The sequence below is a fragment of the Tachypleus tridentatus genome, chromosome 13 (genome assembly GCF_004210375.1).
Source record: "Tachypleus tridentatus isolate NWPU-2018 chromosome 13, ASM421037v1, whole genome shotgun sequence".
NCBI lineage: Eukaryota > Metazoa > Arthropoda > Merostomata > Xiphosura > Limulidae > Tachypleus > Tachypleus tridentatus.
This window is the reverse complement of record NC_134837.1, coordinates 107718200-107735439: the sequence shown is the minus strand read 5'-3', so window position 1 is coordinate 107735439 and position 17240 is coordinate 107718200. Positions and strand designations below refer to the sequence as shown.

General features: G+C 29.1%; 1 protein-coding gene across 1 annotated transcript in view; it reads right to left on the bottom strand.

The window, feature by feature from the left end:
• Positions 1-17240, bottom strand: part of LOC143240053 (protein transport protein Sec61 subunit alpha) — a 28823-nt gene that overhangs the window by 1762 nt on the left and 9821 nt on the right. The window contains exons 5-11 of the mRNA XM_076481875.1: positions 12197-12306; positions 10634-10787; positions 6118-6278; positions 4101-4241; positions 3736-3792; positions 2912-3103; positions 744-891 (exon numbers count right to left, since the gene is read on the bottom strand). Of these exons, the coding sequence (XP_076337990.1) occupies positions 744-891; positions 2912-3103; positions 3736-3792; positions 4101-4241; positions 6118-6278; positions 10634-10787; positions 12197-12306 (963 nt within the window). The remainder of the gene's footprint in view (positions 1-743; positions 892-2911; positions 3104-3735; positions 3793-4100; positions 4242-6117; positions 6279-10633; positions 10788-12196; positions 12307-17240) is intronic.

Below are 17240 nucleotides of genomic sequence, written 5' to 3'. Positions count from 1 at the left end.
GAAATTAACCTGTTTTCTGTGTAAAAATTGGCAAATTTGCACATTTTCATTTACATAAGGTCTGAATAAAACAACATATGAACCAAGGTTTACATGTATTTAAACTAACATTATACAAAAATGAACAAAAAATGTTTAGAAGTGAGTAGTTTTTCAAGATTTGCAGCCACAATGTAAATCACTTTCACGTATCAGCCCCCTAATAGTCTCCCATCATGTTTTTGTTACATGCTCCCAGGTCACAAAAGTAAAGTCTGAAGAGAGAAATAGATCTTTTCCATTTACTTTAGGCATAAGCAATTGGGAAATAACACTTTCTGCTCAGGAACAAGAAAAAGTAAACATTTTGTTACATGGTGTAAGAATTTATTATTGAGTCTTCTTTATAATTATTCTGAAGAAGTATTCAGAACATAATCAAGATATTGAATTAACTTCTTACTACGAAATGATAATTATTTCTTTTTTATATGTGACATCTCAGAGCTTTCCTGCATATATTTTTTTTCAGCCATAAAAATATTTTACATGGGTGCTCAACTAAATTTCACGAAGTTAATATAATTATTTTATACAAATCCATTTTACAAAACATAATAACTGAAATAGGTAAGCACGGATATCTTGCACCTTCTGGTATTAGTGTAACATAACCTTTCTCATGACAATCAGCTCTTACAAACATATTCTTCAAACAATAATTTTATTTTTAAATAAATGTTTATTGTATTTTAAACTCTCACCTAGGAAATCTGCCAACACTGAAAGAGCACCTATACATAGACCTCCAAAGGCTGCAGCTGTAGGGATGTATCTATTCAATTCATGGATCATGGATTTCTCCCGATGGCCTCGCATAACCATTTGTTGCTCCTTGAGTTGCTTAGCAACCTATTATAAAATATTCAAAACAATACTTTTCAATCAAGTACAGCTTTTCACCCATATTTTTAGACTAAAATTCATCATATGACTGTGTAAAACTGTTCACAAAAATTAGGCCTTTGTGAAATCAATAAATGACTGAATTAAATGTGTTCATAATATAAACAAGTTAAAAACAATCTGAATGAGACAAAATTAAGTGCTCCAGAGACTTTATTTAAAAACAATAACTCAAATATTAGTTGACTAATAAAAGTTAAATAAGGTATGTTACAAATCTGTGATGAAAGTCTTCAAAACCATACAAAGACACAGGAGTGAAGCTTACAACAAAACATATAACATATACATGGAGAATATTTCTACCACATGAATTGTCTACATTATCTATGAACAAAGTAAAATGTTAAACTTTTTATTGTTATACGAAGAAGATCAACTACTAACACAGTCACTCCTGAGTGAAACAGCAGTATGTCTGTGGACTCGCACTGTATGAAACAGTTTCTGTTACCCATGGTGGGCAGAGCACAAATAGCTCAGTGTGTAGCTTTGTGCTTAATTACAAACAAACCAACAAACTAATTATCACAGTTTCTTTGGAATTGTTTAAAAATGGTTTTTGTAATACAGAATATTTCTGCTTCCTAATATTTTGTAGGATTATGTGATGTGGCACATTCACACCATCTTCAAATTAAAGTTGAAAATGAAACCATGTGAAAATGGGATTTCACTGAAAAGTAAAAGTAACAGGAATTCCATGTGCCTATAAATAAGGACAATGTGGAGTCTGAACACTAAACATTTTTAACATGATCTCTTACACAAAACTTAATTTGTATAACAAAAATATTATGGGTAAAAAGATTGATAATTTATACTTTTACTTATATCTTATCAGCTACCCTTTAAACATGAGTTTTACAGGACTTGAGTTTACTAGTTACCACTTCCAAACATGTTTCAGAATAGGTAGTAATTACAGGTACTGAATGATGTTTATGTTCAGAAAACTGTTTTTACCCTCAAGTAGTCATAAGAGTCTACATGGACTCCAGATTAAAAAAAAACAAACTCTCAATCTATTAAGTCTGCAACTAGATTTTTTTTTATCTCTGATGACTTTACTTGATAATATATGAAGAATTAAACATTTCTTTAAAATATTTTCAAAACATTTATTATCTTCACTACTGGCACTGAGTTAAACTAATGTGAGAAACTATAATGCATTATTGACACCAAACTGAACTAGAATTTGAGACCATAATGCATTGTTTGCACTGACTTAACTAGTGTGGAGAACTTTAGTGCATTAATTACACTGATTTTAACTACTGTGGTGAAGTATTTTGCATGTAAGTATTAAATGAAGACACAAGGGGTAATAACTACAGTAGAACTTATTTCTCAACAAATATCTAAAGAACTAACATTATAGTTAACAGATAAAAAAGATGTTGTTTTAGATCTACTGTTTACATTTCTTACATCATTAAAAACTACAACTTTATTGGAGATCATACTTATGATATCATATGTCAGCAGCTAGAAATAGAGAAATGTACAACAGATGCTACATGTGTGGGAAAATGTATTTGCCCAGAACACAATGAAGAAATTATTTTGTATCTTGAATTAAAGCATCTTTTCAAAGTAGATTTTTCATTACTTATGTGAAGTATAACTTGTTTTTAAAAATGATTTATTTTACACTTAATTTGTATTCCACTAAATAATTTTATAAGGTGATGAATATTTAATGGTATTATAGCCACAAATATTGTTAATGCTAAAGGTACTCAACAAATGGCTTATGCATTCTAATCATTATAAGTTTAAATTTTCATGTATTAAGTTATAACTTTAAGTACTTTCTATTTTGTAAATCCCTTATACAATATTGGTTTTAGTAAGTTGTTTGTCACTTCTTAGTTCTAATATATCTATACACAGTCAACTTACTTTTGATATTAATAATAATAATGACCACGACAGTTCTGAATGTTTTCTTTACACTCACATCTTTTGCACTAGATCCAGATACTTCAATCCAGGTTTTTGAGAAAAAAGCACATGATCCAAGCATGAAGACAATGTACAAAACAGCATGTATGGGATCTTCAAGTATGTGGCCTAGGGTCTCAGGAGGTGACAGGTAGTAACACAAACCACCCACAGGATAAGCTCTAGCAGGTCCACCTCCACCAACATCCTAAAGGTTTTCAATTTAACTTGTATTTTGCACAAACCTTTCAGTTATTTCTTAACTGTATGCAACACTACTGTGACAATAAGTATATTGTACAATTTTTTTAACCTGTTTCAAAGCTCATACATTTCTAATTATTCTGTTGTGCAGACTGATTTTTAAAGTAAGGTAAACCCGGTGTTTCATCTAACCATTTCAAGAAATAAGTTATCAGAAAGAGATGTCTTGCCATACGTATGAAATATTTCAGAAACTTCAAAATTTTTAATACTACTCAAAATAAATATTCTTTGTGCTTTAATACCACATTATAATAAAACAAATCATTTTGCAGAAGCTAATTATGAAAACAAACTGCAATGCTCTTTGTTAACCTGAAGATGACTTAAGAAGGTTGAAACGTTCTCTGCTTTATGCTTTATTAGTAAAAGTGTTAATACCCATACCAGCTGTCCTGAGATACAAACTGCAATCCTAGTCTTACAGATCCAGCTGTAAATTTATATTCTACATAAGAATCATACTGTAGTCCTACATTTAAAGTAAATGTATACTATAATACTGATAATAGTACCCATATTTTCAAGTCTTTGGAATAAAACTAAGTATTTAATCATAGAAATAACAAAACTTACAGCCCATACACCAAGAAGATTAACAAAGAAATTTCCACTGAACTTTACTGCAAGCATCTGAAAATAAGAACAAAACAATAATGTTTGTATAATTTTCCCTTAAAGTAACATTTTCTTGCTAAAATACCTGTATGGTTATGTGTTTATATATATATGTATATATTTCCAGTGTAAAGGAAAGTGCATATGTAAACTGACTAATATGATGTAAACATGGTTTTAAGTTAGATTTTTATATTCTGGATTAAGGAGCTTAATGATATGTTTCAGAAAAAAAAAAATTCAGTTTTTTTTTTTTGCTCAAACAAAAATTTAAATAGATATATCTCAGCTGAGAGCCTAATTAGAAACACGTGGAACCATACCTGAGATATGACATATAAGTTTGATACCAAAGCTGATTGGAGGATAATTGGAATGTTTGAAGTGTAGAACAGCTTGATAGGATAGGAGCTGTACTGACCTCGATAACGAGCTGATTTAATAGGTAGATCCACCCTGAAGCCCTATACAACAAACAAGGAGAAAACAAAATTCAATTACCAGGGAAAGCAACAACGTAAGATGGAGTTCTCAAAATTAAGAAATAATTATATGTAAGAGAAATGATATAAGTAACATGTCAGATGGTATATCACGAACTGTAATTATATAACATGTTAGCAGTGGCATACAATAAATAAGGTATACTTGAAATGCTATTAGACACACTTCTTACAGGAAATCCATACATTAATTATTAAATATAATCTTTTAGCACATATACACAAACAAATACTACTTTCTTCAAGAGTAGGTTGAAGTGTTTTAATTGATTGAACAACCAATATGAAATTTGAAACTTACTCCTGAAGAAGTAAATACAAAATGTTGAAATAACTGTTTTTCTCAAAATAGCAGCCATTTAACTTACATTGAAAAATTAAAATATATAACAATTCTCTTATTACAGTATGTCATGGTTAAGAAGTTCATTAGTTTGAATTTTTCTAGCAGTAAAAAACAACAAACCAAAAAACTAAACAGTAGAAATCAAGTTTGTTAACAAAACCTTTTGAGAAAGATAAAAAATCTAAAGGCTAAAATATTCTAGAAGCTCAACTTACACGTGTCCATAAAATTATAACTGTAAAAGTCAAGTTCACCAGTGAACAATTTTCAAAGAAAGGTACTAGATCGAAAGTAGTTACTTAGCAGTACCTTCTGCTAACCCTGAGGCATTTTTATTCAAATAACATGATTTGATCATTTCTTTTATACTGCACACTTCTCTGAAAATAAGTAGGGTCATTTTATGATGACATGGGGACACAAACTACGGATCCTCAAATTAAACTTTTCACTATGGAGATGTAGGAAATACAATGTAATAGAGGTTCAAAACAGAAAGTTAACAAATAACCCAATAAAGGATTCATATTCATCACTATGTATTTATAAGTTGTTTAAACTGTTAAATTAGTAATGCTGTATTATAGCTTAGTGATTGTGGGTAGTTATTACATGTTTGAAAATATATTGTACTTTACATGTAAACATTGGATTCTGTTTACAATTACAATTAAAATATAGTTACAGAACTTAAAACAATTCTACTTTGGTGATCTTACAATGTTAGGTGGCTAGATGAATATAGGTAGCGAAAAAGATAAACCTTATCACATCCAATGAAATGTGCACATAACCCACCTGTACAGAAAGGCAATATAACAAGTAGATGTTGTGTGTTGGGAAGGCTTTAAATAATTCCAATACAGCATCCATTTATAACAGTATGTACTTATAAATAGTTTGTGTGTTTTTTGGACATTTTTCAAATTTATTCAAGTATTTTGTTTTATACTACAAAATTATTAAGTAAACTCACTCCTAACTGCTCATTGCTTAAACAAATGCCAGCCATTGAAATTTTAGTATCATAAATTGGATTTGAAATGTGTAGAAAGATTAATGAAAATCCCACAAATATTATAAAAAGATAAATTCTACTAAACTGTGGATAAGATATTTATATACATATTGTACTGCAAAATAAATAACTATCTTTATTTTACCAACTTCAGAATATGTTGGAGTTGCTTAATTTAGCTATGAATATTTATAACCAATGGCTAATGATTGTTTTTAGACAATAATTTATTACAAATCTTGAACTGAAATGATAAGATGTTTGTACAATACAAGATTAAAGCAAGCAGGGAGTTTAAGCTTCAGTCTTTGTGGCTTCTATCACACTGTCTAGATGTTGCTACCACTATCTTCTGAAAGCTGCATGTGTTTTCACTTCAATAGTGTATGTGTGCATATATTTTATCCATAGTTTCTTCCTTCCCTGACTGTACAGCCAAACAAACACCTGTCATATTCAGAAATTCAACTGACCTGGAAGTAAATAACAATTCCGAAAACTAAGACTGTAGCCATTAAATTCATCAGGTTAGGCAAATTCTGACGGTAGAAAGCCTCTCTCAGACCACGGACTTTGTCTTGACGGGTAGCTAGCAGATGGAACAAGGCAATGATGGCTCCTTCAAACTCAGTTCCTAAAACAAAGGAAACATGGTTTGCACTATTAATGCTTTATCAGATTAAAGGTACAGAAACCACAATTCACATTACTAACACACTATCAGGTCAAGGATGAAGGGCAAGTCAAGGCCAAAAATAAAAACATTAAGTTACTTTTAATTTAAAAAATGAAGTTTCTTTCCAATATTTTATTCATTAGTATATAAAACTTTACCTGTTGCTGAAATATACACAATAATTAAAACACAAAATTTAACTTATTTCACTCTCTCACATTGTTACCAAGACATTCTCATATTGTTGTGTATAGTTAAAATGTTATATATCTTGTAGTTTTGTCACAGAATTGCATTCAATTTATTTTTAAATACTTTTTAATTTGACTCTTGTAATTCCATCTAACAAAAACATGGAAACCTTGTGGATTAAATAAACCTTTATATATCAACAAGGTGTTCAGGTGTAAGCTTTCTAGTATGAAAACACAAACTATACCGATAAATTTAACACATTTTTATTCATTTTAGAGCTGAAAGAAAAAACAAATATTGGAAGAAAACACATCAACAAATTAATATTAATAGCATATATCAGGATACAGTACTTACAGCCCTGACTGTCCCCAAAATATCTTGGCCTGGACTGATCATTGCATCAAAAATGGTTGACCTAATCAGTTATAAACTAACAGATTGTCTTTACTATTTTGTACATGTCAATTAGGATCATTACACTCATTTTTTTATACTGTGACCAATTGTGTTTTCATATCTCTCTCTTTTTATTAATGAATTTTAGGCAATAACTAATGAAGAACTTAAGCTAGAAAAATTGGTAATTTTTTTAAATTTGTAGTGAATAAGGAATTAGGAAAACTTTAAAACAATTTTGTGTCACACTTCCTAGAAATTAGTTGTTTTCAAAACTGAGACAAACATTATGATACAGATTGCAGTCAGTTAACATGAGATGTGGGAGTAATGGAATTATACTTTCAAGCCTTTTTCCAGGATCCCATGATAAAAAAAAAATTTCCAGAATTTTCAGAACAGAATAATTTGTTAATTCCAAGACTTTCCAGGATTTTAATTACTTGTGCAAAATCTAATTGTTAATACTTCCAAATTTAAGAACAATGTTTATCAGCTTTACAGCCCAATATTTTTTTAAAACATTTGTAGATTTACAAATGTTGAAAAGTCAAGTCACAAAAAACATACTTTATCTGCATTGTTATGTACATACTTCAAACATTCAAGCAGCTTAAAGTGTTTGATGAAATACTGTTTTCATATTAACCCTTTCATAACACGCTCAGTATAATACATACAGGTTAATATTTATATTTTTCAAGACAAAATTAGGTAGACTTTTTGTAAAGACTGCAAGTCTTTTGTACACGAAAGAAATCAGATTATTTAATGAAGTATTTTACTAAAGATTTGTTTGTGAACATAGAGCCTGTTTTGTTACTTGTCCAAATGCAGTGATTTTTATATTACAATTAAGAAACTATTCTTTGTCCCAAATATCTCAAATATTATTTGTGTAATCTCTAAAACTTCCTAAATACATTTAAAATGTTTGTTTTCAGTAAAACTTTATATTTTGTTTGTTATTTTCTCTACCCAGCTACATGGAGTTCATAAATTTTGCTGACTTCGTAACCACCATAAAAATTAAATAAATGTAAATTATGCTTTTTTTAATTCTAAAATGACTACAAATTAATTATAACACAAAAACACAGATGCTTAGCTTAAACAGCTAAAATCTCATAACATTATACATAATATATTTATTGTCTTTATTATATTGACCTACTAGTCATGCCTGGCTAACGTTTCAGAAAGTGCATTGATGTGGCGCACGTATACCCATCTTGCTGTATCCAGTATTATTAAATTGACCTTTAATTCTTACAAAGTGACCTGACCTGCCTGTGCTTTATAGTGCACTTGTATTTGGTAGAATATAGTCACAGTTCAGTTATTATATACGTGTACACAGAGTATTACTATTTACAAGTGAGTTCTTAAAATATAAAACAGTAAATAAATAAGTATAGCAAACAACTATATCTTCTAGTTAAATGGCCTTTGTAATTGTTTCTTGCTTGCCAATGGTTGCTAAAACTTTTCAAATTTTGCATGTGGGGGATGTGAAGTAAAATAATTTTTTATGTAGCACTTTAAAATGGCTCAAAAGTGACTACAGGGACATTATGAGCTCTCTACTGGTTATTCACATGCCAAATATTGAAGTATACATAAGGGACTATTTCAAAAAAATGAAGAGGCAAGCAGGGCTATTATGTTTGATTCAGTAAATAGGCCACATCTCAAGAGATGTTCTTATTTTTTATATTCTAGCTTGTCAGTATCAGTAATTTGAGTTTCTAATTTGTATAAAACTATAAACTTACTATTTTGACATCACATACATTTATTATGAACCAGTGCTGCATTCAACATACCGCATGACACACAAAAACTGATATAAATTCATTAAACAGTAGTTAAATGAAATGTTGAATGCAAGTCAACAAACATGATGACATGGCCCATCACAACAGGGTTAAAACAAATCTTATTTTTCTGCTGGAAAGCTATTGTAAGGCTTCGAATAAATTATCTCCAAAAACACAAGATTAAGTTGGGATTACTATAATACCTTAAGTAAAGTCTTTAATATCAGAATAGGAATATTAAAATAAATAGAATGGTTAGAAATGTTCTAACCTTAAATACAACTATTTTAATGACTTGTAAGACATGTGTTTCAGGATTTCATGCAAAGCTACACAAGGGATGTCTGTGCATATTGTTCTCTAATTTTTAACTACAGACTACAGGGAAGCCAAGTAGTAAAAAGCATGATCCACCAACTCTTGGACTGTTCCAGCTGAACAAAGAATGAAATTTGACCATCATTCCTAAAGCTTATTTACGGCCAGTCCTCGCTGGAGTGCATTTTTAAGCAGTGGATTGTGAATAACAAATTCTCAGATTCAGAGTTTGGACAAACTAACAGCTATAATTTGGCTAGATTAAAAGATTTGGTATTGGAAAACAATTTATATGTAGAGTTTACTAAAAATTTTATTTAAATATTCTATATTTATAAAGGAATAAAAACCTCTGCACACCTCAAGTTTGACTTTTAAGTCTACATGTATATACAAATATAGTAATGACAATTATTAAACTGCAAAGATAACACACGCATAGGAGTCACAAATAAAAGGTGGCTAATTATATTATCATTTTATCATTAGTACTTATATTATTATTAACAATAGAAAAGAAACACAAATCAACTGTACATTCCAGTAATGTTTTGTATTTACTTTAAACAGAGCAGCAAATATTGCTTATATGCAACTATAAGATTATTAAATATTGTTCCAAGTATCCTGCTTTACTTGCCATATTTAAGCCAAGTTGTCTGATTGCCATTTGAGGATCTCAATTTCCATACAAGCCCATACAGCCTTAATAATATTTGTAATAGAACTGTGTTCAGACCAAGACATGGTAATGTTTCCACTGATCTTTGTTTCAAGTGTTGTTTCATCCAATTTTCTGCATGCTTTAGATCACTGTTTAGCTAAATGATGAACCAATGCCCAACAAGTTCTGTTTCTGAGAGAATGACATTATACATAAAAAATGAGCTTGAAACTGCCAAAAGTCAGAGTGCCATAAATTTTGTATGCATGAATATCAATGACTTTGATGCAGCTCACAAAAGCACTCTTCTTCAGCTTTTTTTCACCCCACTGTTTGAAGCTTGTGGTAATTTCAACATTTTGGTTTTACCATTTCTCCTACACAAAGGTTTCCGAGTTGCTATATAATGACCAAGGCCACTTTGTACTATTGTCTATTTTATTACTTTGAATATAACATGAATACCTCTGAGGTTGTAGTATGTCATGTAAAGAACAGACCTTGAGTTACTTAACATTTGAAGAATTTGAGAATTCAAATACTTCTCTTATTAACACACTACTTTTATTAAGTTACTTATCCAGAATCTCTGGATTTTTCTACCGAAAAATGGAGTTTCTCTACAATAATCCACATAGAGTATCCTTAAACTGCCAAAACTCTCTTATTATAACATTTTTATCATTTGTAATTTCATTCCTAGGAATAATGATTAGACTGAAATTACTACTGGTGGACACAGCATATCTGCCTATACTTTTGTGGGCTTTATACTAATGTAGAAGATTCATATTATTTGGATAAAAACCAACCACAGCATAAGCTATTAACACATTACTTTAAACTGTTGTTTTTTTTCTCACATAAGGTAATGGGAGGATTGCATCAAATAGAATTACATAATACATCAATCTCACCTCGTCCAGTGTTCACAGTTGCAGGGCTGAAGGCTTTCCACACAATTGTTTCACAAATGTTAGTAGCAATGAAGAGGGATATTCCAGAGCCAAGACCATACCCTTTCTGCAGCAACTCATCAAGCAGCAGAACAATCAAGAAGGCAACAACAAGCTAAAGAAAAATTCAAGTTTGTCTTATGAAAAAATAAATTATTTTTAAAGTAAGATATTGAATATTTCCACAAAAAAACTAATTTGTTTAGAACAAAAAATCTTTCCTTATGTATTTTTGTCATATTATTATATAAAAAATCTTTCCTTATGTATTTTTGTCATCTTATTATATAAAAAAAATCTTTCCTTATGTATTTTTGTCATCTTATTATATAAAAAAACTTTCCTTATGTATTTTTGTCATCTTATTATATAAAAAAATCTTTCCTTATGTATTTTTGTCATCTTATTATATAAAAAAACTTTCCTTATGTATTTTTGTCATATTATTATATAAAAAAGCAGTCTGTAAGTTTCTAATCTTTAGTTTTCGAATACGGTTCTTGATATATTTTTTGAAAAAGATAACATATTAAGCACCATAATGTCCAGTAACTATACAAAATTTTGAATAATAAAATAGATCTTTGCTTAACACAAGGGTTTAGAGTATTTTAGAAGAAAACATGTTACTGTAGTTTAATTCAACTTGTTACTTTCTAAGAAATTAACTACATACTTTTACATTTCATTCAATATTTAAAGAAAGTCCAACAACAAGAGTAAAATTAATATAGAAAAATAATAAACATGTCTTCCACGTGAGTAGTCCAGTGAAAAGTTTACTACTTTTCACCTATAATTTTACATCTATAGAACTTTATAAGTTCCATTAAATACATTAAAACTGTACTAAACATATTTAAAGGTACTTTTGTTTTTTAAAAAAATACATGTACCTGTTAATTATAATGGAATATATTTCTTGCTGTAGCATATAATTATCATTAGTTGTACATAACATTTATGCTTCAAAGGTGTTTAGTTTAATTTTAAAGGTTTTTTTTTTTTAAGTTTATAATTCTATACATTCTGCATATGATTGGGTAACATTTAATAGCACTAAGATCCATACACTGTGTTGTAAATATGTATACACTTTGTAATATTACAGTGACTTTCAAACTGGGGTCCACAAGATGTTTTCAGGGGATTCTTGACACATGTAGAAGTATTCTCTTTAAAGTGCACTTGACATAGGTGAAAGTAACAGTCACAGTAAAATTTTATTTATTGCAATAAATGATTATTTTTGTTGATGTACAAGTTTTGTTTTTGTTTACAAACAGCAATGTTTAAATGAAGAAAGGCACCTTATTGGTTAAGCTATTATTAAAAATTCATATTAATTCTTAAATGGAAGAGTTTCTCAAGTAGTCCAAGATCTTGAAGGATGAAAGAGGGAAGTTCAGACTAATAATGTTAGGAAAATTCCTGTAACATCACACATGCATAACCCTCAACAAATGTACATGGGAAAGCTGTATCACTGAGTATAGAAGTGAAGGAAAAAACATAACATTTTACCTGGATGATGATTAAGAGACATATTCCAGCTCCAATGTCTGCAGGATCTCCATACATACCAGTCATCACGTACACAATGGCTTGTCCAACTGTTATCACCATACCAAAGACTACAAAACATATCAAAATCAAATTATAAAACCTAATAACACAGACAGCATAGTAACATAACTTATTTAAACAAAATACAGTTTGAAAGGACATGTAGACTATAAATTGCACAAGACAACAGCACTGATTCTTAACCAGTGATTCCAGTAAATGGTAATAAAAATACAGAATAATTCTAATTACATATTGTAAAATACCATAGAATAAATCATCTTTGCAGAGGTCAAAATTCTTTGAAGTACCGTGAAAAATTCTCCGTACATTAAGTATTTAGCTCCTTTTACTTTAGATGGGTTCAAACCAGCATGTCACAACCTTCTACAGTAGTAAATTCAAAAATTAATTAAACAATTTTATTATTAATGTATGTCAATAAATTTGACAGAAAAATATAGTTTGTAGTTTAAATTTTATATACCCTGAATTTCAGTTTCTAAATTTGAAAAAGAAATTTAATAAATTCTCAATTTTAATTTTTTGTGCCATGTTATGCATTCCAGATCTAATTTCTCCATTGAATTTTTTATACAATTACAAACAGAAACAAAATATAATAACAAGAAAGAACTTAAAACGTATGCCTTCTACTTTCTTGTTTTGCCAAGATATCAATATATATGACAAACCTACAAAAGCCTTCTTTCTATCTGTGATGATGAGAAAACCAACTTGTAGAGAAAAATATATACATAAAAGCAGCTGGTATAAATTGAGAAAATTCTATGTAGAGGATCAAACAACGTTTTGACCTTTTTCAATCATTGTCAGGTTCACAAAGAAAGAAAGAGGTAACGGAAGAAGGTCGAAACATTGTTCGCTCCTATACATAGAATTTTCTCAACCCATACCAGCCATTTTTACATATATATTTTCCTTCCTCCTATCTCACTGACTTTTGAGATTATTTTGCTAATTAACTTCAAATGGCTGATGATCACATTTCAAACCAACAGAAAGATCAAATTCTCTTCTACATAATACTAAATACAGCTATTTGTCAGCTGTAGAAAAACTGATTATCACAGTTTCTTTGTGTGCAGACATCATATATCTAATAGAATATTTTAAACCTATAAATAGCTACTCAGAAAGCCAAATAAATTACAGTAACTCTAGTAACTAATGTATTTTTTATGTTCTTAGATGTACATTTTAAATTCTTTTGACATCTCAAATTTGCAAGACTCAAGAAAACTTATAATAGAAAGATATCAATACTTTACTCAAGTACAAATGGGATTGAGGATGCAGCAAGTACTACAAATTCTTGTTAATATATATTTTTTACTCACTATTATACACACTTTAGTAAAAGTAGCCAAAAGAGTATAAAGTTATTTTTTTTGTGTACAAGAGACTCTTAATGTTCGCTAAAAGTTTGTTATATATCATTAAAATATAGTTAGTAAATTTATAGTTATCGGATACACATTTATGCAAATACAGGCTTAGCTTACTAAATGTCTAAAATTTATTAACTCACTTTTAAGTATAAAATTCATTTCATGTGATGTTTGTAGTATATTTATTGCTCCACTGCATTTAAGTATAGTAAGAAAACAATAAAATTAAAATAATACACAATTTGAAAACAAATGTAAACAGTTGAAACTATAAGCATTAGTAATAAGAAACTTTCTAATCAACACAGCAGTAAGTACAGAGGAAAAATTACATTATTCATTTTACTTCATACATTTTTTTTTAACCTTTCATCTCACTGTAAATTGGTGATTTATCCAGTTAGTGCTAGATTAGGGAAAAGAAGGGAGATATAAAATACAAAATTATACCAACAAGACCCTTTCAATATTCACTTAGGAAATGACATATAAAAACTGTATTTTTACTTTTATTATGAAAGTTACCTTGACTAAGTAAAGATTTTGGAAATTCACATACAAATCTGTTGTAAAGACACTATTTAAAATAAGTTTTTTTGTACAATAGACTTTGTTTGCTGAAAGTCTGCCAAATTTCATAAAATACACTCAGTAAAGTCAGAGCTTTAAAAGCATACATATTTCCTCACACACATGCTTGGTCCAAATGATCCACTCTGTGTTTGTAACCAATCAATATGTTGTTACTAGAGGCCACAGCCTTTAATTAAAGTTATACTACAAGCACTTACAAATAATTTGTAATTTTAACTTTTTAGGTTGCGAGTTGAAATACATTGTACATTTAAAATTCATGTACACAAAGTTAAGTTTTATAAGTATGACTCCTATGTAATGAAATAGTCTTATCTGGTGTTACTTTATGGACAAATAAATTAACCCTTTCATAATGGACTCAGTATAATATATATATATATATATGGGTTTGCCTACACATTTGCACATGCTAAGTATTTGCACTACAACTTTTGATACAGCATCAAAACTTCACAAACTTTGGTAAAGATTACAAGTATTTTGCACAAAAAATGTCAGCTTCTTTAATGAAATATTTTTACTAAAGATTTGTTTGTGATAATAGTCTGAGTGCAAAGTGATTTCATGTTATGATTAAAAAAACTATTCTTCATCCCAAAAATCTCAAATATTATTTGCCTAATCTCCAAAACCTCCAAAGTACATTTAAATATTTGTTTCCAGTAAGACTTCATATTTTATCTTATTTTCTATACTATATGTGGGGTCCACCACTTAACGAGTCTCATAACCATCATAAAAATATTAGAAAATAAATACAAGTTATGCTTTTTATGCTAGAATGACTACTTTTTATAATGCAAAAAATACAAATGTTAGTCTAAGTAGTTAGTCTCATTAGCAATATATATGAACATATATATTTTTTATAATACTGACCTTCCAGTTATGCCAACCCAACATTACATAACTTGCACTAACGTGGTGTAAGTGCACTCAGTTCATTTATCCAGTAACATAAAACTGACCTTTAGTCTTCCCTGTTTTGGCTGTGTTTCAGTGGACTAGTATTTAGTAATATACAGTCACATTTCAATTATTATACATTATATATATGTATAAGATTATTACTATTTAGAAATAAATTATTAAATTTAATTTTCTTAAATATAGAACAATTAACTCTTTTCACTAGAATCTTTGTACTCGGTTGTTGCTGGACACAGGTTGCTAAGCCTTTTAAAATTTTGCACGTGGATGATATCAAACAAAATTTTTTAAAATATATATACAGTTGAATAACCAGACATATTTAACTACACTGATATAATAAAATCTCACTATAATTTATTAAGCACAGTAACTGAGATGTGTTTAGATTTTATAAAATATGAAACTTTGAGCAGACTAGACACAATCCACCTCCTTGAAATTTGGATGAAAAGAATGTATTAGCTCTTTCAAAGATTAAAATGGCTGAGAAAACCATTTTGGAAACATTCTAAGCTGTTGAGTGGTTATTCATGTCTTACTGTAGTAAGAGTATATAAGGGGCTGTTTCAAAATATGAGAAGAATTGAACAAAGCCACTGTGTTTGATTCTGTACACAAGTCATATCTCAACAAAATAAAAAGATAAGAGATTCTTATTTTATATCCTAGCTTGTCAATATTAGTAAACTGAGTTCCTAATTTGTATGAAATTATAGACTTAGTATTTTGACATCAGAAATATCTACTTTTAACCACTGCTGTCTTCAACATACCATGTGACTTGCTAAATTCTATATTTAAGTGTTCTTTTAATGTTTACTTTCAAATTAAGAAATTAATTCATTTTTAATATTAAAGTTTGAATTACAATCTACACTTTAATTCTGAACTTGACATAAATTCATAATAGTTCAATAAAAATTTTGAATGCAAGTCAACAAACATGATATCATGACCTTTGAACCCTGACTTTTTGCAAAAGGGTTAATGAGGTGAAATTATATATTCTTTTTCAGGTAATGCTATTATATAGCACCTAAAGATGGTGTGCAGCATATCTAACCTTTGAATTAGGTAGGTTTTACATTTATTTCCAAAAATTTAGTTTCATGTCATCTCTACATAAAAGTATTAGTAGATATTCAACAAGATAAAAATATATTTTTATATATGGTCATTAAATTGGGATACAAAAATTTAAGAGTAATATATAGAAATGATCTTCATTACCTTATCAAACAGTTCTCACATTTCAAAATCTGCAATGAACAATGTTTCTAATACCCTAGTGATAACCCAGTATTGCAAGCACAAATGCATTATCATAAGCACAAAAATAGTTGCAAGCAACATGCATGAACACAAAAACTGTAAACCAAAAAAAACAATTACATACATAAGTACATAACAACTGTGGGTCAATTTAATTGGCTAATACAAGATTCACATGCCACACAGCAGAAATATATTTATACCACATGCTCATATTTCTCAAAATTTTAATATGTATCTGTTTGTATATATGTGATGTAGCCACTCAATGCAGATAACTTGCTTAAAAACACTTTAATACTTGTTCTGTGTTATGGAAAATGCAGATTCAAAAGGCCAGTGTGAGAACGGATATAAATCATGACTTTACGAATGAATATTTTTCTGTATTATGTGAAGCATATTAAAACATATAAGAGAATGATGTGTCAAACATATCCCTTTCACTAAAAAAATACATTGATTAGACAGGATGCTGAAGTTATTTTTGGTTTAAAATAATTTGATGTTAGAATCTAAGCATTTGAGTTTATACGTATAAATATGATTCACACAGTTTGAGGATGTTTCTCTAAGCAGTCTGTCTGGTTTATGAAAAAAGATAACCTGAATACAAAATGTAATTTTTACAAGTTTTGGAAATGTCACTGCATACTTTCTTAGAATATAATAACTTATGAGATCATATTATGTAAGAGATGACATTTATAATTACTTTGGTGTTTCTTAGTACTAATCCACACATACAGGAAAATATTGGAGAATTCACGAAAATCCTAAGAACATAT